Consider the following 21,751-nt stretch of genomic DNA (forward strand, 5'->3'; position numbering starts at 1 on the left):
GGTGGCTCACAACCATCTGTAATGAGATCTGGTGCCCTCTTCTGACCTTCAGGAATACATGCAGGCAGATGCTGTATACATAATTAACAAATAAGCCTTTTTTAAAAATAAAAAGATTGGCATGTTCTAAGTTATTAACTATGACATTGTTCAGAATAAAGAGAGATCAGAAGTCTAAATTTTCACATTGAGGGGCTAGTTTAAACCCTTTTTACATTTATTTATGTATTTTGTGTGGGCGGAGGGTGTGTATGTGGGGAAGTATACCGTAGTGTACTTGTAGAGGTCATCAGTTCTGCCCACTGTGTGTGTTCTGGGATTGAACTCGGGTGTCAGGTTTGGCAAAAGCACTTTTACCTGCTAAGCCTTCTCACCGGCCCTGGAGTGGGGTTAGGGGGTAGAAGGTTAATTAAATGATTTGTGGCTCACTGTTCCCAGGGAGGTTGAACTCTCCCCTAAAGGCATGCCAGCCCCTAGGTGGCCCACTAGAGTGAGCACCAACTGTGTCATCAGGTGTAAAGACAAGAGACAATGTGAGGATAAGTTGAGAGTCGTGTGTCTTTCTGTTTGCATATTCACCAGCAGTCTGGCAGAATTCCGCAGCATAGGGCCAACAATTGGCACTTCCCAAGAAAGGCACCAAGAGGTCAGAGCAGAGTGGGAGCCTTGTCAGGCTCACACGTGTCCTCCTGAACTGTGGACCTGTGGTGTCAATGTAGAATGACATCGTGTAGAAGGGAACGCGTGAAGGTATTTTCAGACCTGCATCACTTAGGCACCTTTCCAATAACATGCCTATCAAAAGAGCATCCTGTATGTTTCAGCAAAAACAGATCAGGAGGCAGAGACGATCGGGAAGAGCAGTGAATATAGAAATTGTTTTAAAACTTTCAGTGATGTGATTAAGTGTTGACTATAATAAAGAAGTATAATAATCTCCGAATGTTTCACATGGTGTATAAGCCACTGCCGCTGCAACAGCAGGTCTCACGGAGAAAGGGGAAGGCCACTAGAGCGCTAACTTTGGATGGGGTGGCCACGACCAGGGCAGATTGGAGGGTACAGCAGTATGAACAGAGGCGTTTCGTCACAGTTATTGTGGTTGGTAAACCCTGTAGAACTCCTTGGTTTATTTTTATTTTGAAGCAGAAGTCAGGGCCACCACAGAGCGAGAACAACAGGGTTTTCAGGACAGCCAGCACTTGCTCTGTATCCAGGTGACTTTGGGGAGCATCTGATTAGACATTAGCTGCCGAGGAGTCACTCAGAGGGTGAGGGCTCTCTGCTCACCAGTGCTGTGGTTTTCTGGGTGCCAGACAAGAGGAGATTCGAAAGAGCCATGTTCTGCGGGCATGGGCAGAAGAGAGGTTCTACTAACCCACAGCTGGGAAGAGAAGGGAAATGGATGGGAGGGCAGGAGCAGTTGGTGTGGCTCCAAGCAAGGCTACTTCCTGGCAGCATCTCACAAGCAAATAGAGCTGCTCAGTGCATATTCCTTCTGCTTGGGGATTTTGATTCCCAGCCTCCCAGCCTCCTGTGTGTATAACTGGAGGTATGGGAGCTGATGGTCTTCCCTCCTCTCCTGGGAAGATCAGCAATCCAGGGAGCTGTGCAGATAGAAGCAGCAGCTGCTGCCCCTCATGAAGATGATGGGCTGTAGAAAGAAACGGCCGGTAGCCATGCCATAGTGGGGCATAGACTTATGCCCCAGCAAAAAGTCTAACACCTACCTTTAGAAAGAGTCACTGTATAGGAAATTGGAACCAGACACTATTATAGGAGATCTGGTCACCTTTATTTACAGCTGAGCAAACCGAAGACCCGGGTCATAGTTTCCCACCCCTCCTGGACAGCCCTGACTATGGCAGGGGTTTCATTTGCAGCTTAAGCCCTCTGTAGAGTCGGCATGCGGTTTCCAACCAGAGGAAGACTGTCTCCTGGCACATTCCTCTTCCAAATCTGTTCTGAGAGGCGTCATTATTTTCCAGCGTGTGACTCATCTCACGCTCCGCTTCCATGACACTTCCTAGATCCATTCCAGTAATTTAAGTGAACAATGACATTTCTAAGTTCTGTTTCACTTTCTTATTAAGAACGATTTAGTGGTTTAAAGCTTCCAAAAATACTCTGTGAAAAATGATCAAATGTTGATGTTGCACGATAGGATTAGTATACATAGCAGCATATCTCCATCTGCCCTTGATTCTAGCAGGGAATGGTGTAGTGATTAATCAACTGTGTGAATCAAATTACCAGAAGAACCAGAATTCTGGCAACGTTCTGAATACTTAGCCTCCAGAGAGTGAAATATATTGATGGCAGAGGAATTTGAAAAGGTTTCATGGTTTTTACGTTTAAATGTCTTAAACGCACGTCTTCACTGTTCTATTTTGTTCTGTCTTGATTGTTGTTAGTTTAAAATAAATTGCTACTTGTTGGTTTAAAATAAAATCTTAGTTATTATGTAAAAGACTAGCGAGGATATCCTTTTGTGTTTGCCGTGTATATAAGAGTCACTTTAACATATTGTCAGTAAAAATACAAAACTTAAGAGGATCGATAGAAAATATTGAAGAGTGTGGGAGAGAAGATCCCTTGTCTGGTTTGTAAATATGAAAACACAGTGAAAGGTTAGACCTTTCAAATCAACAATTCCGTTTCCAAGAATTTATCAGGAGGAACAAAATGGCCAAGCATGCACAGGGAAGCAGAACAGGGTGGACTTGTCGTTCACTGATTTGCTGGATCATCCCTGATGGCACTGTTGGGAACCCTGTGGAAGCTTTGAGAGGCTGGACCAGCGGGAGGCAGGAGATCTCTGGGGGCAGGCCTTGAAGTCTGAAGCCTTGTTTCTCTCTCTGTCCCATTTCTATTTCTTGCTCCGTGGAGATGTGCACAGGTAGCCCTACTGTCCTGCTTCCACAGACATGGGCTCCTCCTCCACCTTTCCAGCCATTAGAGACTCACCCTCTCAACTGCAAGTCAAAGTGAATACTTCTTTGCTTGAGATGCTTGTCAGGTTCTTAGTTACAGAAGTGAAGAAAGTGCCTGGTGCAGATGGCCGTAGCCACTGTTCATGACAGTGACCATTCAAAACCCTCCCACACGCAGAATTCAGGCCAGTAGTTAAAAGATCAGTTATAATGTGTCCATAGCATAGAATATTTTGTGCTATTAAAAGAGTATGCTAGCTAAAATCCTATGTATTGTTTTGTGTTATTTTATGATACTAAACTCAATTAAATGCTTGTGTAATAAATGTAATCCATGTGAATTGTGTGTTATGTGATGTCAAAATGATATTATATGTATAATTGATCTTTTAATCACTGTCCTGAATTCTGCATGTCTGTGTATCCGGATGTACTTGTGACCTAGAAGTGCAAATTCTGTGTGCACATGTTGATCTGAGAGGGTGTCCGTGTCTGTATCTATACACAATTGTGTCTGCATGCATGTGTCTGTAGATTTGTGGGGATATGTTCCAAACATGTGTATCTGCATTCTTTGTTCAAGTAACAGAGAAAATGTTGAGACAAAATTCAAGGTAAACTAAGTACAAAAATGTTGAAAGATTCATGCTCTGATAGTATGATGTTTGCCCTGTTTATAATTTCTGCTTCACGTTCCTTAGTTATATTTTATATCATGTTACAGAAACCGACAAGTTTACATTTTGACTAACTTAATGTGAATTTACCTAATTGTAGCTGGTTCTCTTGTCACGACTGGTCACATAACCGAGTCGCTTTCCTGAGAAAATACTTGGCTTTTGAAATTCAGTGTTTATGACAGTGTCTTGGCTTTATTATTGAGTTACTTGATATCTTGTCTTCACTGAATTTTATTGGAGAAACAGCACTAACGTGATCAGGGCGAATAACTGTCTGCTTATATTATGTAATATTTACTAGTGCACGCTGCACCCCTTTTCTCTACAGACGGTGACATTAAGATCCAGCCTGAACGTCGGCTGTACACTGTGAGCTTGCCTCCTCCAGGGTATGTTCCTAGCCCGCCAGAACCTGCCAGCTGTGCGAACTCCGAAAATGCTTCCAGTGGCGGCGACACAGAAGGTAAAACGCCTGGGCAGGGGAGATCCAGTGTTGTTCCTATCATTATTTTCTGGTGTTACATCATTCCTCAGTCTTGTAAATTAGCCTTTACACTTATGATTTGATGAGTTGTCTTTGAACAATTTGTGGATCTAATTCATTTGGGAAGTTGATATCTCAACTTTGAATGCTTGTAACTTTTACCCAAATGTTTGGATTTTTTCTATCAACTTGTTTAAGTATGTTTTTCATTACAAAGTCTATTAAATGAGCATCTAAAGATATTTGAAATGATAGGGTTGGAGAAAACTTAAGAATCCCCACTGTTTACTCATACTGACTATGCCTATTCTCCGGAATGCAAGGATATTAGGAGTCCTGCCTGCATTGCACCAGGCTGGGGTGAGATTGAGTAAATCCTGCTACCCCACAAACTAATGGATTCAGTTAATACGTACAGAATCCTCAGTGTTCATAAGTAGATGCTGTGCATCAGGGAGAAAGGATGAGGGACCTAGCCCCAGTTCAACAGAGCACAGGGATACAGACCTGAAGATAAGGCAATGTTGTAGGTACTGTTTGCTGTGGCCCACTGAAAACTTCAGTTAGTGTCCTATGGACACAGTGATATGAGAAGTAAGGATTCCAGGCATGGATATAACCACTAGGCCTGCCCCCCCTTTTCCTAGGACTCAGGGCTTCTAGGAGGCTGGAGAAGTCCCCAGCTAGGAGTTTTCCCAGCCCTTCATTTCCTGATAGTTAGCTCTCCATCTGCCTCGCTCTTCTCAAATTGTTTAAAACGTTGCGTTTTCTGAGATCTGTCATCCTTTTTGGAACTGCAGAGTGATCAAGGTTCTCTACAACCAATCACTTCATGAAATGTCTTGTTGTTGTTGTTCTCACGTTACAACGTTATTATCAGTTTCAAGTTGACCTGACGTAATGGGCTTTGTTATGGCATTTTCATACCCTCTCTGTTCTGATTTGTCGTTCCCCTCACACCGCTGTTCCATGTGTCTCCTCCCTCCCTGCCACAGTTGCCCTTCTGCTTTCGTGCCACATGGATTGTCTAAGACTAAACTATTAAATGCCTCTTAAAGTCTCTGTGGGGGCGTTGTGCTCAGGCCCTAGCGCTAGGAAGGCAGTCAGTTGGTAGGGCCCTTATCGTCTAGACATTTGCCATGTTTCCTATGCCAGCTGCCTTCGTAGTTGAGTTGTCTAGAAAAGTATTGAGGGCCTGCATAAAAGAGTCAAAGCAGAGGGCATGGGCACAGAGCTGGTCCTGAAATACCATGACAGCAGGGCCACTGGAACCTCAGAACACAAAGGTACGAAGAAGACACCCAACTAGTGGGTGGGGACAGAAAAGCAGGGACCAAACTTTCAAGAGCTTTGAACATTTTGACTTGGTTTTGTCCAGGAGCTGTAACACCACATGCTTCCCCGAGACACTGGTGATGGCAGATCCAGATTTGTGGTGGTCACCCCTCGGGGACAGGTGGCAGAGAAAACGCAGGGGGACTTTGTGGGTGCTTCTGAGGTGTGAGCCATCAGATGTGGCAATGCTTTACCAGCATGAGATGACGGGAGGGATGGGTGCTACCAGGATTTTTCAGTTGAGCAGCAGAGAGGAGCCTGCAGCTTATCCAGGTGAGCAGGCAGGTGAAACTGCTCTTGAGACAGAGATGGCCATGGGACGGGACTGCCAGAGCCATCTCTGCCCTTGTCAACAGCGTCTCGTCTCTGCATAGGCTCACCTGGTGTCTGACTCAGTGACAGAAAACATGAGACTTTGAACAGTTAGGGTCAGCAGTTAGGGTAGGGTCTGTTGAAAGCTTTGCAAATTATCTAGGGCCAGAACATCTAACATAGTCCAAGAATTACGTGACCAACTCTGACGGGTAAGACGTTCATGCTTTATGTGGGGACATGGTATCTATTGTGGGGGGCCTGACCTAGCCTTGGGCTCCTTCCTCTGAGGTCCTCACAGTGTTTGTTTGAAAGGCTGTCCCTTTCCCTCCCGTTTTGGAGTGTCAGTCATGTGTATTTGCTCCCCCACTGCATGTCAGCCTTGAGCTGCTCACACTTGGTATAGCAGTCAGCATGGCCCTGTGACTTCCATCCTAATGTCTGCTCTCCAGCCAGAGTAGGCATGGACTCTGTAGTATTGTAGTAGCAGTGTGTGAGCACACTGGGTTGTCAGGAGCAGGTGAGCATATTTAAGTCCAGCGCCAGTCTTGAGGCTTCTCACAAGGCAGAATACAGCTTCCCATAAACTCTCACTGAGGACCAAATCACAGCTTTCTTAAAGACAGAATGATCCTGGTAAGATGTATTTTGTTTCAAAATTGAAATCTCTCTTCCTGTCTCTTTTGCAGATTTTTTGCCTTCTCTGGCGCTAGTTTAAACCGTGTAGGTGGCCCGTGTTGTCTAACTGCTCCTCCCAGTCAGAAAGTGCTAACCTTGTATCACATTTGTGTTTGGAGAAATCCACCTTTCACCACTGAATACTGATGGCTCAGTTTGCCCCACATTTGCTAAACGCTTAAGTAGCTGAAGCAAGGATGCAGCTTTGCAGCAGATAGCAACAAGCCTTGATGCCTTACCCCGTCTCCTTAGAAACAGCATTGTAACTATGCTCTCAAATTTCAGTCCCAGCTCTACAGTGAACCCCCAGGCATCCAAGGAGCCTGCTGTCTTGCACGTGCATTATTGGAAGCACCACTGGATGCTGTCTGGAGTGTGTTCAGCTGATTGCCAACACACCTACCATAACCACCACATTCTTCTCTTTGATCTCCATTCCCTAGTTCAATGAAATATTCCGATTAGCAACCTCCTTCCCTCCCCTGTTCTGCTTTCAGCTCCCCTCTCATTAGCGAGGATGTGTCACTTGAAACAAGGTGAACTGATGGTTATCTGTGAGGCTGACAAGCTCTTGTGGTTGAGAGCAAGCCTCCTGGCCCACCATCGTGGCTGTGGCTTCTGTGTGGTCTCTTGGGGACAAAAGTGGAACCAGACCAAGTCCCAGAATATCAGCATCTACATAGAAAGCCTGCGTTTACAGATTACAGAGTGGGAGCCTCAGTTGTTGTGACTAACAGGCAAGCCTTTAGAAGGAGTGCCTTTTCCATAGGCTCCAATATTTGGTATTTTGTCCAAAAAAAAACTTTCTTGGCTAAACAGTGCTAATCGAAGGAAAGTTAAACATTGTAGAAGATGGATAGAATGTAAAACATCATCTCAGAGCTCTGGGCAGGTGTAGTAGCCATCTATTAAGATCTCTTCCTGTGCATATTACTGTGTATACACACACACAGGTTTCATGCAAACTTTACTCTTAATATATTATGGAGCTTTTTTTTTTTTTTTTTTTTTTACTTTTCGGGGTATATAGCGATCATTTTCCAAGAGGAATAAAGTCTACTTTAAGAGCAACTTCTTCTCACTAGCCTCCCTTTTCCCTTTGCACGTACAGAAGCTTGTGTAGTGCTTCACCAGTGTCTTTGTACATAAACACTTTCATATTCACGTGTATCACGATTGCATTAAACATGTCTGCTCAGCTCCTAACGCTGGATATTCTTGGGACTTAAAAGTATTGGGAGCCCACCAAGGCCAGCTGGTCTGGGACTGAATAAGCATGGGTTGATTCCGGACTCTCTGAGCATGGCGGTCAATGAAGGCTGATGAGAAGCCAAGGACAATGGCACTAGGTTTCGATCCTAATACATGAACTGGCTTTGTGGGAGCTTAGCCTGTTTGGACGCTCACCTTTCTGGACGTAGATAGAAGGACCTTGGTCTTCCCGCAGGGCAGGGAATTTGGACTGCTCTTCAGTATCGAGAGGGAGGGGGAATGGAGTGGGGGGAGAAGAAGAGGAGTGGGGATAGGGGGAGGGAAGTGGGGGGAGGGGCAATATTTGGGAGGAGGGGAGGGAAATGGGAAACGGGGAGCAGGTGGAAATTTTAATTAAAAAAGAATAAAAAAAAAGAAAGAAAAAAAAGTTCTCTGCTGCCTTAGTTAGGGTTTCTAGGGATGTGGTGAGAAATACCATGGCTGAAGCAACTTGAGGAGGGAAGGGCTTATTTAGCTTACACTTCCAGGTGACAGTTCATCCCTGCAGGAAGTCAGGACAGAAGTTCAAACAGGTCATGAACCTGGAGGCAGGAGCTGATGCAGAGGTCATGGAGGAGTACTGCTTACTGACTTGCTCCTCATGACTTATTCAGCCTGCTTTCTTATAGAACCCAGGTCCACCAGCCCAGGGATGGTCCCACCCACCATGGGCTGGGCCCTCTCCATCAATCACTAATTATGAAAACGTCCTACAGCCAAATATTATGGAGGCTTTTCTCTCTATTCATCTACTAGCTGTTTATCCTTCTCCTTCAGCATATCCCAACTGCAGCCTCCCCTCTTCCCAGTCTCCCTGCCACCTCCCCTTTCCCCCAGATCCACTGCTTCTGCGTTTCCCTTCAGGAAAGAGCAGGCCTCCCTGGGATCTCAACCAAACATGACATAACACAATCCAGTAAGCCTAGGTACAAACCCTCATATCAGAGCTGGCCAAGACCACTCAGTAGGAGAAAAAGGGTCCCACAAGCAGACAAGAGTCAGAGACACCCCCACCTCCACTGTTAGGAATCCGACAAAAACCCTGAGCTAAACAACCACAGCATGTGTGCAGAGGGCCTGGTGCAGACCCGTGCAGGCTCCGTGGTTGCCACTCCAGTCTCTGTGAGCCCCTGTGAGCCCGGCTTAGTTGATTCTGTGGGCCATGTTGAAGTCTCTTCCTTTCACATGGCTCTGGCTTGTGTCAAGCTAGCATAAAACCAGCCAGGACACAGGTTTTAAGACATATTAATAGAGCCTATTTTATTTTTGTGTTATGTATGTATTTTTGTGTACATGTTTATACATGTGTATATACATACACATACATCTGTGTAGGTGTTTTTTGGCATGACATATCTGTAGAAGTCAAAGATAGGCTGGAGAGATGGCTCAGAGGTTTGCTCTTCCAAAGGTTCCGAGTTCAATTCCCAGCAGCCACATGGTGGCTCACAGCCATCTGTAATGAGATCTGATGTGCTCTTCTGACCTGCAGGCAGACATGCAGGCAGAACACTGTATACATAATAAATAAATAAATAAATCTTTTTTAAAAAGAAGAAGAAGTCAAAAGACAGCTCTCAGAAGTTGGTTCTCTCCCCCCACCATATGGGTTCCAAAGATGAAACTGAAGTCAAGCCATCAGGCCAAGTGGCCAAGGTACCTACAAACCATCTTAAACATTCCTAACAGAGCCTTTATACAGTTGCCCAATTCACACTCTTAAAACTGGCCTGAGCATTTTCAACCTCTTAAATTTTAGCCAATTGGATAACATATCTCTTACATTTTCGTATCAGAAAATTATCTATTAGGGAATCTTTTTTCTTAAACTGAAACCACTATAACATACATATTTGAATGTGGAGAAATTTAAAACATCTTCTTGACAAAAGACACTAAAAAAATTGACAAAGGAATAAAACAGGAAATATTTAAACATTACATGATTTACAAACCATTGAGCAAAAGTGTGCTGTCCAATAGAGTGACAGACTGCACAGCTGTTCCTGAATAAACAACGTAAGGATGGTTTTATAGTAAGTGTATCAACCATCCTTTTGTGGGGCCTCATTTTACAGTTATACATAAATTCTTTCTTTAAAAAAGTAAGCTTCCTTCTTTGAGTCCAGCACCTTCTCTTGGTTTATCTGTTACTGGTTTGTGATGTATTTAGGAAACATCTTGATAACAAATTAATTCTTCAGTCCTGCATCTTCTTCTTGGCTCTCTTCTCTCTTGTTCGTCGCAACCCAAGCTCCTCCCCAGATGAGCTCCAAGTGTTCAGAACCCAGTGATGAACAAAGTTGAACATGGCCAACTTTTGCATAGACTGCCATGCAAAGGGCCTTACAGTCAGCTTCCACCAGGTGGCTCTCTTGCCCTCCTTTGACCATGGCTCCTGGGACTTAACTCCTGATAAGAGTGAGCTGTAAGTTGGTTTCCACCTCAGAAGTCATGGGGTTTGAGCCATAAAAGTATTTTTAACAAGATTTCTGTTTTAAAATTTACCACACAAGTGGCGTACTTGGTTCTTGGTTGTCATGCCTGTATCCACTGAACTGTTCAGCCAAGGGATCTTGGGTTGTAGGAGCCATTGGCTGTGTGATGCAGATGTGTCTGAATTAATGCACCAAATATTAGGCTTGGGAAACAAATATTAAAAATTTCTCTCTAGAGAAATAATTTCTAAGCACCTGGCTTAGATAGCACTTTGTGAGAAGATTGGACACAGGCATGCGTTCAGGACAGTTGGTTTTTCCCACAGTCATTAGTGTCAGACCTCCAAAAAGATGGAGTCTGGGAATCAGGAACAAACATAAAGTATTGAAGGGTCTTGAGGATTAGCTGTTATTTCTGATAAATTAGTTGGTTCTGTTTACTCCCCGGAAGAAGGGGGAAATGCAGCTTATCAATCTAATAGCTAGGACCAGGAAGAACTAAAGTCTACTTAAGTCTAGCAATTGATGAACAGCTAAAGGTGGTGAAGGAGCCACCTTTAGCTCCTAGAAAACTGGGCAGGATGGAAGAATCTTGCAGTTTCTCCAGAGTTGAGAAGAGATGCCTGAGCAGCTGTAGCGTGTCCTAGGTTGTGAATATCACCTCCGCTGTTCGGGGTATCAGCATTATTACCTCCAGTGCATCAGCAACAGGCAGGGTTCCAGCATGGCCGCTGCACAGTTTCACACTTAGAGATGTGAGTCACGTAGGGATTGCTCTGGCCTGGGCCATCCTTGTTTCAATTCTGGAGTTTTGTTTCATTTGTTTGTTTATTCCATATTTTGTCAGTGTCTTTTCTCAGGGACATTTACACCTCTGCTTCAGTCCTGTGTGGTCTGAGCCCTTGTACTGACAGGTAGGGAGTTGAACATCATTCTAGACTCCCCTGATTAATTCTTTGGAGACAAAAGAAATAATGTGGTTTGTCCTGCTTTGTTCTTGAACTCAAGAATATATTCGTCCCAACTAGATTTTATGTCATCTTGACACACAAGCTAGAGTCATCTGAAAGAGGGAACCTCCGTTGAGACAGTGCCTCCATAAGATTGAGCTGTAGGGCATTTTCTTTTCTAGTGGTTAATGGGGGAGGGCCCGGCCCATTGTGGTGGTGCTACAACTGGCCTGGTGGTCCTGGGTTCTATAAGAAAGCAGGCTAAGCAAGCCATGAGAGCAAGCCAGCAGACAACTCCCCTCCATGGCCTGTACATCAGCTCCTGCCTCCAGGTTCCTGCCCTGACTTCCTTCAGTGATGAACAGTGATGTGGAGTGTAAACCAAATAAGGCCTTTCCTCCCCCGCTTGCTTTTTGGTCGTGGTGTTTCATTGCGGCAATGGAAACCCTAACTAAGACAGCCTTCTTTAGAGTTGCGTTCCTATCGGAGCTCTGCCATACTGAGACGCGTCCGACTTAACTGGCCAGGCCTAGTCATCCTCAACCTCTTCTGACTTTTTCCTTTTGTGGAACATTTTATTGTATATAAAACATTTATAGCTTTTTGCTTATTTAAAATTTTAAATGTCTTCTCATGTGTTTTAGTTTTTATTATTTTGATACAAGTTTATTTATTTATTTATTTACATTCCGACTGCAGTTTCCCCTTCCCCTTCCCCTCATCCCCTCCCCCCCATCTCTTCTCCACTTCCCCCTTCAATCTACTCCTCTGTTTCTGTTCCAAAAGGGACAGGCCTCCCATGGGTATCAACAAAGCATGGCATATCAAGTTCCAGTAAAACTAAGTACTTCCCCTTGTATTTAGGCTGGGCAAGACAATTCGGTGTGATTTAGGAACCACAGATGAGAAAAAGTCTGGCATTTGTCTTTCTGAGTTCACTCCATGGAACCTTTTCTAGGCCATCCACTTAACTGCAAATTCCATGACTTCATTTTTCCTTGCAGCTGAACGGTATTTCATTAGGTGCGTTGCCACATTTTTATTATCCACTCATGTGTTGAAGGATATTTGGGGTGTTGTAGGGAGTGGGTGAAGTCCTGAGTGAATCTTCTGAGTTGCCAGCTTTTCCTACCTCTTGTGAGGATTGCAGCAATGAACATGGTATGGCTGGGTCATGTGGTCAATTTAGTTTTAGTTTCTTAGGGGCTCTCCCTACCAATTTCCCAAGTGGCCGGGCAAGTTTGTGTGCCCACCAACAGTGAATGAGGGCTCCCTTTGCCTCATACCCCATCCAGAATTTACTGTCAGTTGCTTTGTTCATCTTCTCCATTCTGTGGTGAGATGAGATCTCAATTTGCATTTGCCTAATTGCTGTGGGTAATGAGTGCTTTTTAAGGTATTGCTTAACCGTTTTTATTTCTTCTGTTGAGAATTCGGTTTAGATCCGAATTTTTAATTGGATCATTTGTCCCCTTGACTCTTTGTGTTTTAGGACATCCTAGATGTTAATCCTCTAACAAAAGATTCTTTCTCATCCTGCAGTTTCTTCTGCTCTTGATTGATTGTTTCCTTTGCTGTGCAGAAGCTTTTTGATTTTACAAGGTTCCCACTTCTTGTCACTCGTTGGCCTTGATTCCTTGCCTAACGGGTCCTGTTCAGAAAGTCCTTTCTGCTGACTATATTTTATAGGGTACTGCCTATGTTTTCTTCTAGCGGATTTTAGCATTTCAGGTTTCTGATGGAGGTCTTAGGTCCACTTGGAGCTCATTTTTATGTAGGGTGGTAGATACGATTCTAAATTCTCCAGCGTGGGGACATCCAGTTTTCCCAGCACCATTTGTTGAAGCTATTGTGTCCGTTTTTGATCTCTTGTTGAACATGAAGTGCTTGTAGTAATGTATGCTAATGTTTGGGTCTTCTGTTTTAGTCTGTTTGCATGCATATCTATTTTTGTACCCATACCGCATTGTGTTTATTCTGATAGATCTGTTATAGGGAGTGGATGAAGTCCTGAGTGACTCTTCTGAGTTGCCAGGCTGCTAGTGCATCTACATCAGAGCACTTGGCACACCCCGTACTAGGTTTTCTGTACACGCATGTGTGTGTCTGTCCTTTCTTCACCATTGCCCCAGTCAGGTTTCCAGGACCCAGCTACTCAGGTCTCGGCCTCTATAATGGATCTTAGTCTAGAATGGCAATCCCTCTGGTATTAATCATTTTGCTGAGGATTGTTTTAGCTATCTGGGGTCTTTTCTGGATCCATGGAATTTAGGATCTTTTTTTCTATGAAGAATGCTGTAGCTATTTTGATTGGGGTTGTATTGCTTCTGTAAATTACTTTGGTATCAATTTACAAAATTGAGCCTACCAGCCCACTATGTGAGAGGTTTCCATTTTTAGTGCCGTCTCTTTCTTTGGAGGTTTGAAGTTTTGTTTGTAGCGCTCTTTCCCCTCCGTGATTAGGTTTCTTCTGATCTAGTCGTCCCACTGAACTTTAGGTTCCGTGAGGAAACAATAGATAAAGGCCATTGAGGAAAGCCATCTAATGTCAGCCTGTGGCTTCTGCACCTACCCTCACTACACACTCATGGTAACAAACATGAGCACCACGTATAAACAACACACATGCACGTTTCCTCGTGCGTTCAGCAAGCGCTGTTGAACAGCCACTCTACATACAGCATTCTCTTCTTTCTTATTGTTCTCAGTTTTTCTTTTCCCTCCCTCAACTCCTCCCAGATCCTCTCCCCACCTACCTTTCTTTCTTATTTTCATATTTTCTCTCTTAAAAATAAAAAGAAAGAAAAGAAATGAAAATCCCAGAACAAAATGAAAACAGCAGGCATGGAGTCTTTTCTGTGTTGGTCAACCTTCCCTGAGCTTGTGGGTCTACCCTGGTTGACATGCCCAGGGCCTCCCCATTGGAGACACCTGGTTTTCTTACTTGTTGCAGACAGCTTCTTGATTAGAGATGGGACTTTGTGCCCATTTGCCCTTCTCTGTCATGGGATTTTGTCTAGTGAGCTTCACACACAGAGAATTAAAATATTTATATAAATATTAACCTAGAAAAATTGGACCTTACTTCAGTGTATCAGAGTTTTTTCAGGGAGGAATTCAAATTAATTAATTAATCTTATTGAAAGTAGTTAAATCGTACATATTTGTCCCCAAACTTATCAAGTGTTCATAAAGTAAATACATAGTTTAGTAATGAAAGTCTTCCTAAATAAGAGCTAAAGTGAGCCTTTCCTTGGATGGCATCTGTCCTCCTTAGGGTCCTTGTTACTGGGATAAGACACTGATCAAAACCAATGGGAGAGGAAAGGGTTTATTTCCTCATGGGCTACAGTCCCCCATCCAGGGAAGCCAAAGAATACAGCAAAGACAGGAACTTGAGTCAGAAAGCCTGGAGGAGCGCATTTCACCTGCTCCTTCCTCAGCTGCCTTTTCTCACACAGCCCAGGCTCACGTGCCTAGGGATGGCACCGCCCACAGTGTGCTGGGCCTTTCTACATCAGTGAGCGCCTGAGAAAATGGCCCACCAGCCATCTGACGGAGGCAGTTCTTCGACTGAGGCTCCTCCTCCCCAGTAGTGTCAAATCAACCACAAAGTTAACCAGAACAGTATTAATTATTATCAGGCATTAGCATTTAAAATCATAAAAGGGTCAGCGTCTAGACTGTCATATTTTAATTCCCGTTCCCTTTCTGATATCCCGTGTATTCTTTCCGTGTCGTTCAGAAGTAAGAGCTGGATTGAATTGCATCCCATAACTCAAGGCCCCTTTAAAGGAGGCTGGCGAACTGAGATAGTCAGAAGGCTGCGGCTATTTTTAGTATCTAGCTCTACTCCAGCAGGTTTATCCAGAATGTCAGTGCCAAACAGCAGCTAAGAGAATTTCAGCAAATTTGGATTATTATTTTTTTTAATTATAAGGTCGTGAGAGGTTTGTCTTGGGGATAGCATCATTTCAAACTTGATGCTTCAGAAATTATAAATGCCAAGCCTCTCTGGTTCCCTCATGCACATTTTCTTAGAGCTTTTATTTGTCTTGTGTGCAGAGGGTCAGAATGTGAACCTCTGGAGCTTTGAATGGACATGTAGATAAAATCCCATAAAAAAGCAAGCGAAAGACTGCTTGGCACAGCCCAAGGGCCCACGTCTCTTAGAACAGTGCTGGGCGAGGATTCCTGAGCTGCTTAGGTGACGCTTAGTTATCACCTCCTTGACTCGGCCTGCTCTCTGCTGTGACACATGGAGTCTTGAATGCTTCTCTTTCCTTCATTCAGCTTGACTCCATTGGCAAAGCTTGGGCAGCTGCAGTAAGGGATCAAGGCGGTTGTCACCTTCAGTGAAAGGCGACTGAGCACCTTGCAAGCGCCAGAACCGACCTGGGCCACATGCAGCATCCGGTCTGTATATGGTGTAAGGAGCAGGTGTGGGCAGCAAATACCCCTGCAGTTTGCTGGCCATGGGATGTTTTAGGTGGCTGTCCGGAACTGTCCTTCTTTATAGTTAGTCATTCTTAATTTTATATGACCCTGATTGATTTGGTTTATCTATTTTCCTTAAAAGTAAAACAAGCAACCAAAACAACAACAAAACAAACAAAAAGAGCCCACAACATCCTGACACTGGAGTGAGGCTCTTGATAGACTAGAAACTGGGATAGAGAGACTAACGAGGTCATGGTAGAAATGACCAAGAAGACAAGTCTAGAGACTAAATTCCAGGCCAGAAGACCAGGGAAAGAGGAAGTCAATTTAAAAATTTAAATAAATAAATAAATAAATAAATAGGATGTCTCCCTTAATGGAGACCATTACAGAGAGCCACACCTGGTCAAAATACAGAGAAAAACTGCTTGTGCGGACCTGGCCCCTATTGATACATTTACAACACAATCCCACACTGAGACTCAGCACCAGAGGAAGGTGTGGCTTTCTACTCTGTGCTTGGAACAGGCTCCAGTGGGGCTCCTGTGCAGCCCAGGCCCTCAGCCACTTTCTCCGGCCACTGCCTCTGAGCGCTTGTCATACGGACAACAGGAGAGCCAGCTCTAGCACAAACCGTCTTCTCCCCCTCTGTGTGCCAGCAGAAAGTGCATGCGTAGGGTCCAGCCCTATGTGACCTCCAGTGAATGGTGTGCACTTTGAGGGCCGATGTGCCTTCTGGGTTCTGTTTATACTACAGTTGGTGAGAACAGCTATTTCTGCAGCGAAAACATACAATAGGAGTGGATTTCAAGGAATAGTGAAGAGCCGGAAGTGGCTTGACCAAGCGTTGGAGTGTGCTGATTGCCCCTGTGGATTCAAATGCACAGGATAGCCAACTTTCTGGTCTTGGATGGCCTCCCTTGCACAAGAGCTCCTGTTCTGTGTGTGATGTGCTCACCTGACTCTACCCTCCCTGTCGCTGACAGCCAGTGCATACCTCCCGGAGCTCTGAGAGCCTGCTAGCAAGTGTCTCCACATCTATGTCTTCGCTTGGGTGACTTTAGCTTGAGAACTCCTGTGAGTGTTCTCTTGATGGAAAAATAGAAGTCCAGAAAGCCCCTGCCTATTTCACAGAGTCCTTGAGATGGTTTCCATGGAGCCATTCCTCCATTTTAGCAATCAAATAAAACAATGATTTTTCTTCTATTTCCATAATATATTTATCAAATAGGCTTTGTTTTCTGCTGCTATAAGGAATGCCAGAGGCTGTGCAATTTATAATTAGCTTCTTTTAAAAAAAAAAAAGATTTACTTATTATATATACAGTGTTCCACATATGCCTACAGGCCAGAAGAGGGCATCAGATCTCATTATAGAAGGTTGTGAACCACCACATGGTTGCTGGGAATTGATCTCAGGACCTCTGGAAGAGCAGTCAATGCTCTTAACCTCTGAGTCATCTCTCCAGCCCACCTGAGAACTCTTAAGATCAAGAGGCCACACCTGATTGGTGTTGTGTCATCCCTGGTGGAGTGCAGGGCAAGATGGCCAGGAGGGAGAAGAGGCTAGATTCAACCAGCTTACTCCATCAGTAAAGGCAGAATCCATTCACAGAGGCAGAATTCTCATGGCCAGACCCCTTCCCAAAGGTCCTGCCTCTTTATGTTGTTGGACTAGGGGTTAAGTTTCCAACACAGAAACCATGGGGATACATTCACATCATTTGGAGTATATTTATTTTATTTATAAGCCTATTTATTTTTTCTAAGTTTTGCTGTAAGGTTTTACTAGAAAAAAAGATCATAGATGGCATGTATATGTTTTTAAATTAAGAAGGCTATACATAAGAAGGACAGTGTTACAGTCATTTTATGCTTTGCATAATGTACAGGAACTTACCCAGCAGCACCCAGAAGACAGAGTCGTGGGGAATCTCAAATTCAAGACCAGACGGAGCTGCATAGTACACAGTCTCAAAATGGGGGAACTCGTGTAAACACTGGGGTTGGTTTGTTTTGAGAAACTAAAGAGCAAACCCAGGACTTTACAAGCCTACAAAAAGCACTCCTCCACTGAGTGTCACCCCGGGTCCTAGCTAAGACCATGAATGCCTATTTACTCTACATTTGAAATTAAAAGCCAAGCTGCATTAAATCCAGTAATGATGGCTTTACCCTCCGCAGATATAGATATATTTTACTGACTACATCTAATGCCCCTTTGTTTCTAGTATTCTTCTATCTTTGTCTCTCTCTCTCTCTCTGTCTCTCCCTCTCTCTCTTTTTCTCTTGCACACGCACACACACACACACACACACACACACATTTGTAGAATATTCGTTTACACTGTGTAAAGATCTATCACTGTGATTGGTTTTAATAAAAAGCTAAATAGCCAATAGCTAGTCAGGAGGTATAGCGGGACTTCTGGACAGAGAGAGCTTGGGAAGAAGAAAGGCAGTCACCAGCCAGCTACAGAGGAAGCAGGATGGGAAAATAGAGATGACGTAATGAGAGCATGGCCAATGGTCCTGAAGAAAAACCCACCTACACCACACACACACACACACACACACACACACAGAGCCTTCTGATGTGGTCTTTATTTAGAAATGATAAAAGAGAGTTCAGACACCCTTCTTCAGGATTCTGACAACACACTTCCTCCTCTAGCACATCTAGAACTAGTGCCAGACCCTTGGCCAGGGTCAAGTGCATCTCATGGCAGTTCTGTAAGCTCTGAGAATAACTCCCAGACGCCCTGCAGATCCCAGTCAGGAGTAGTCTATTAGCTGCTTTTCTCGTCACATGACCTGAAAGATACAACTTAGAGAAAGAAAGATTTCTCCTGGCTTACAGTTCAGAGGATACAGTCCAGCGTGTGGAAAGCGGGGCAGCAGGAGTGGGCCCAATAGCGTGTGGCAAGCCCGCAGTGACAGCCTGCCACATGGCACCAGCAGGGGACAGAAAGCTCTGGCCAGAAGCCAGACGGGCTCTTAAAGCTCTGTCCGCGGTGACCTTCAGTAACCTACCTCCACTGGTCATTTCGCTTACACTGGTTCCGTGACCTCCCAAGGGGAAAACGTTCAAACACGAGCCTGTTGGGGGTACATTTGACATTCAAACCAAACAGACAGGGCATATAGTGACTCACTGTCACTGTCCGTGCAGACCAGTGTACTCATCTGTGGCAGGGGGCCACTGTTGCTTTCTGGGCTGTTTGAGACCTCCAGTCACTATTTATTCATCAGGAACTCCACACCATTCCTCACTGAGGCAAGCATCTAAGGATGAAGGTTGAAGTCACTGATGTAATTTATAAAATGAGGTCTTTTATTTCTGTTTATTTTATCCTCTCCACTGCTCTGTTTTTAAACAATCTCCATGTATTTGATTTATGTTGTTTCTTTCCTGTGTCATCTGCTTGATCGTGCTCAATACTAAATGAATGTTTTTATCACTTTGTTATTGTAGATAAAGAACTGCAATTTGTGGGCCTAGAAACAGAATCATCTGTGATTTGCACCATTTGGTCCCATCATAAGCTTACTGGTCCATCTCCAGTCCTCAAAGCTGAGCACTTCTGAGATGTTCTTTTAAGAGATGTTGTAACTTGTAGTGGGAGAGTGTGCTTGAATATTTAACAGTCTTAATTAGAACCTACGGAAGAATTCTAAAACTTATTCTTACATTTAAACTGAGAGAAAGCATCATGTGCAAGTTTGCAAATTCTATGAAACAGTTATTTCATGATAATCAATATTTTCTAATCATTTGTATAAACAAGCAAATAAACCAAATGATTATTAAAAAACCAAAACCCGGGGGCTGGAGAGACGGCTCAGTGGTTAAGAGCATTGCCAGCTCTTCCAGAGGTTCTGAGTTCAATTCCCAGCAACCACATGGTGGCTCACAGCCATCTGTAATGAGGTCTGGTGCCCTCTTCTGGCCTGCAGACATACACACAGACAGAATGTTGTATACATAATAAATAAATAAATATAAAAAAAAAAACCAAAACCCTTCAGATATGATGGCTTACCACAGAAATCCAGATGTGTGGTTGTACTCAGAGGGTGAACACCAGTTTGCAGATGCGAGGACAGTGAGCCTCAGCAGAGTAGCTGTCTGGGCACGTGCTCTGCTGGTGCGAGCCCACTTCAGGAGCTCAGTGAGTAGCTGTTGTTCATCTTCTCGTGTATGCTTCTGTCTGAATGGCGAGGTTCTGTTAGGATCTAAGAGTTAGGTTATGAGATTCCTCTGAATGCTGAACATAAGCATGCCAGTTTTAGTGAAAGCGCTGGAAACGTTGGGTGTTTAGAGCGGAGGGAATAGTTGAGATCTTTGATTTCTGTTCAGGCAAACAGTAGGATGGGGAAGGGGTAAGCACGGGCTCCTCAGAACTAGGATGGGAGTGACCTGGGTGATCTATATCTCTGCATACATCAAGTCATGACAGCCTTGTGAGCCAGCTGGCCACTATGAAAGTTAGTCCCCTGCCTACCCACAGTGACTAGGAGATGTGACAAAGCAAAGTTTTCTCTATTTTGTCTCAGCTGGAGCCGTCTTTGGTTGAACCTGAAAATGACCCCACATACACCTTTTCTACCCCCATCATGAAAAGTCTGGTGGGAAAAACTAAACCCCATTCAGGAACTCAGGACCAAAAAGTCCCAGCTCAAGACTATTCCCTACTTTCTCTAGTATCAGGTTCAGTGTATCTAGTTTTATGTGGAGGTCTTTGATCCATTTGGAGTTGAGTTTTGTGCGGGGTGATAAATATGGATCTATTTGAATTCTTCTGCATGTAGACTTCCAGTTTGACCAACACCATTTGTTGAAGATGCTGTCTTTTTTCCAGTGTATATTTTTGGATAAGGGTTTGTCTATCTTGAACTCATTGGCACAGGAGATGACTTTCTGAACAGAATACCAATAGCACAGGCACTAAGATCAACAACTAATAAATAGAACATCATGAAACTGAAAAGCTTCTGTAAGGCAAAGAACACTGTCAGTCAGGCAAAGTGGCAGCCTACGGAATGGGAAAAGATTTTTACCAACTCCACATGCAATAGCAGACTAGTATCCAAAAAATATAAGGAACTCAAGAAACTAGATATCAGAAAACTAAATAATCCAACTTTTTAAAGGGGTACTGATCTAAACAGAGAATTTTCAGTAGAGGAATCTCTAATGACTGAGAAACACTTAAAGAAATAGTCAACAATCTCAGCCATCAGGAAAAGGCAAATCAAAACTACTTTGAGATTCCATCTTATACCTGTCAGAATGGCTGAGCTCAATAACACAAGTGACAGTTCATACTGGCAAAGATGTGGAGCAAGGGGAACACTCCTCTGCTGCAGATAGGAGTGCAAACTTGTGTGCAAGGGGAACACTCCTCTGCCGCAGATAGGAGTGCAAACTTGTGTGCAAGGGGAACACTCCTCTGCCGCAGATAGGAATGCAAACTTGTGTGCAAGGGGAACACTCCTCTGCCGCAGATAGGAGTGCAAACTTGTACAGCCACTCTAGAAATCAATATGGTGGCTCCTCAGAAAACTGGGAATCAATCTACCTCAAGATCCAGCTACATCACTCTTAGGCATATACCCAAAGGACACTCCATCCTACCACAAGGACACTTGCTCGACTATGTTCATGATGGCTTTATTCATAATAGTCAGAAACTGGAAAAAAAACTAGATGTTCTTCAACCAAAGAATGGATAAGAAAATGTGGTACATTTACACAATGGAGTATTAATTGAATTAATTAATAAATGACATCATGAAATTTGTAGGAAAATGGGTGCAACTAGAAAAAAAATCATCCTGAGTGAGGTAACCCAGACCCAGAAAGACAATATGGTATGAATTCACTTGTAGGTAGATATTAGTTGTTAAGTAAATGATAACCAAGCTACAACCCAAAAAGGTTAGGTAAAGAGAAGGGCTCTAAGGGGCACATGTGGATCTCCCTGGGAAGGGAAAAAAGAATAAATTTTTTGGATAGACTGGGGGGGCAGGTGGGGACCAGAGCAGGAAGAATCAGGTGTGATGGAGGGAGAGACGGCTGGAATTGGAGGACGTTTGGGGAATGGTGTGGGGACTTCCTGGAATCCAGAAGGGCGATCCTAGTGAGGACCCCTAGTGATAGGTGTGGGGATACAGAGTCTTACCTGGCCTTCTCTTGTGGCTGGGCCAGGCTTCCAGCCGTGGTACTTCATTGTATTCAGTTGAGTTT

General features: G+C 44.0%; 1 protein-coding gene across 2 annotated transcripts in view; it reads left to right on the forward strand.

The window, feature by feature from the left end:
* Erich1 (glutamate rich 1) overlaps nt 1–21,751 on the forward strand; it is a 65,855-nt gene that overhangs the window by 23,122 nt on the left and 20,982 nt on the right. For both annotated transcript variants that reach the window (XR_009055690.1, XM_057752845.1), the window contains exon 3: nt 3,942–4,076. Coding sequence is in view for 1 of the 2 variants with exons in the window: in XM_057752845.1 (XP_057608828.1) it covers nt 3,942–4,076 (135 nt within the window). In the remaining variant the exon portion in view is untranslated. The remainder of the gene's footprint in view (nt 1–3,941; nt 4,077–21,751) is intronic.

This window comes from Chionomys nivalis, chromosome 20 (assembly GCF_950005125.1).
Source record: "Chionomys nivalis chromosome 20, mChiNiv1.1, whole genome shotgun sequence".
NCBI classification, from domain to species: domain Eukaryota; kingdom Metazoa; phylum Chordata; class Mammalia; order Rodentia; family Cricetidae; genus Chionomys; species Chionomys nivalis.